A 2,111-nucleotide genomic window follows, 5' to 3' on the forward strand; every position below is an offset into this window, starting at 1 on the left:
AAAATAGTGACAAAAGGCCTGTATGATGTACCCATCTGTAAACAGCTTTACAATCTCCAAAATAAATTTCTGTCAGCAGACTCATGACTGAGAAGAAACACACAGGTCCAAATATGGACTCAATATTTTGAGCACTACTAAAAACATATTTGTATATGAGGGATTAATGTGAATTAAACTTATAAAATATCTTGGAAAGTAGAAATTACTAAGCAGGGTCAGGAGGCTCCTTCTGACCTGTGAGTTGGGACACTGGGAATTAAAGTGTCTAACAGGGCTCATCAGCCTGGTGGTTTTTGTTTTACTTCCCCTCTGCCTATGTCATTGTGAGTTACACGTAGTTGCTCCCACTGCCATGGTTTGCCCCACAGTGGTAGACACTCTCATCTTCTTCCTGGATGTTCTGAATGGTCAGGTACCGATCCAGGCCAGAGCCTGAGCCTGAGAAGCGATCAGAAATCCCATCCCCCTTGGATCCCACAATGCCACTAGTGCCCACTCGCATCACAAACCGGAGGCTCTTCCCTGGGCTTTGCTGGTACCAGTCCACCACATAACTATTGTAGCCACTGCTCAGGGTGCAGGTGAGTTTGGCAGTTTGTCCAAGGGAGGCAGATGCAGAGAGTGGCTGAGTCAGCACAGGTTGAGAGAGGGACCCTATAAATACAGACACATCACAGTGGAAGTCAGCGCCAGGGTGCATGAGTTTGGAAATTTGAGCCCATGAAGATAGGCTCAGGATAGGAGTTTGCCATGGGGCACAGAAGTCTGTCCCTACCTGGGCAGTGAGCGAGCATCATAAGGAGGAGAAGTGTCTTGACCATGTTGGACAGTTTTCTGAGTTCCCAAGCAGATATGGACAGCCCTCAGCCTTTCTTATCCTTCCCCGCGCTGGCCTTAAGGTAAAGCACTCATGCAAATGTGCCTCCACCTACTGCCCCTCACTGGCTGCTCTTCTTCTGGGCCTGGAATGATGCAAGACAAAGTGTGGAGGGTGGTGATGCTTTTATTTGTCTGATGGGCAGAACCTGGGAGGAAGCAGGTGCTGGGCCTCTGCAGAGGAACACAGTTGCTGAGTCCACCTTAGTGACACAGGATTCAGTTCCTCTCTCCACCCCTGTTCAGATGTGGAGTCCTCTGGGGACATCTCAATCTGTGAACATACTTCAAGGGTCCCCAAAATGTGTTCCATGATGTCCTGAAAATTACATGTAGAAGTTTAGCCTTGTCTTGGATACTGACTCTGCCTTTTTATTTGAATCTTAGAAATACTGATGGAATTATTACTGTGTCAAGTACTGTGCTCAGATCAATATCACTATTGCATGTGGTAATTAGGGTGTTTGTTTTTTTTTTTTACACCAAAAATTCACCAGAAATCAACAATTGAATATGAAAAGTACAATGAAAAACAAGCATGGAGCTGAACATTTTCATACTTGGGATCACTTAGGAATCCCAACTCAGGATCATAATAAATGTTTCTTTCATGTCCTCTCATTATGTCCATCTTTCCAGGATGTAAGTTGGCTGAGTTTGATAAGTCTTTTTCCCAAAGACCCATCCAGCACTCCAAGTTAGAATTTTAGATAAACCTGATCAAAAGAATGACTTTTCTCATAAATACTGGCCCATTGGACTAAGGGGAAACTTGGGGATATATCTATTTATATTTGAAATGACTACAGGTTAGGAGGCATAAGCCAAACAAAATTACTTATTTTACATTTTCAGAGGTCAATAGAGTGACAGAGATCTCCTTGGGCTAACTTGAGGGTGGTGGTAGGGTAGTGCTACCTTCTGAAGCTCCAGGGGAAAAACTGTTTTCTTTCACTTTCCAAATTCTAGAGTCACTCACATCCCTTGGCTGGTGGTAACTGCCTCCATGTTTAAATCCAAAAATCCTGAATGGATAACTTTTCATAAGATACCACACTAGTTGCTTCATCTTTGTCTTCCACTCTTAAGGACACTCATGATCCCACTGTCTCCAGGTAAATTCCAGGATTATTTCCTGACCCTAATGTGAGATGATTAGTAACATTATTTCTATGACTAATTTATTATCACTTTATTATGCATTCTAGCATATTCATAGAATCCAAGGATTA

General features: G+C 43.1%; 1 gene segment (V, D, J or C); it reads right to left on the reverse strand.

The window, feature by feature from the left end:
• Positions 1-331: 331 nt before the first annotated feature.
• On the reverse strand, positions 332-954 carry LOC101974262 (immunoglobulin lambda variable 9-49-like). The segment is given in 2 exon segments: positions 332-657; positions 779-954. Coding segments are annotated over 2 exon segments (372 nt in total).
• Positions 955-2,111: the final 1,157 nt, after the last annotated feature.

Source organism: Ictidomys tridecemlineatus, chromosome 2, assembly GCF_052094955.1.
Source record: "Ictidomys tridecemlineatus isolate mIctTri1 chromosome 2, mIctTri1.hap1, whole genome shotgun sequence".
NCBI lineage: Eukaryota > Metazoa > Chordata > Mammalia > Rodentia > Sciuridae > Ictidomys > Ictidomys tridecemlineatus.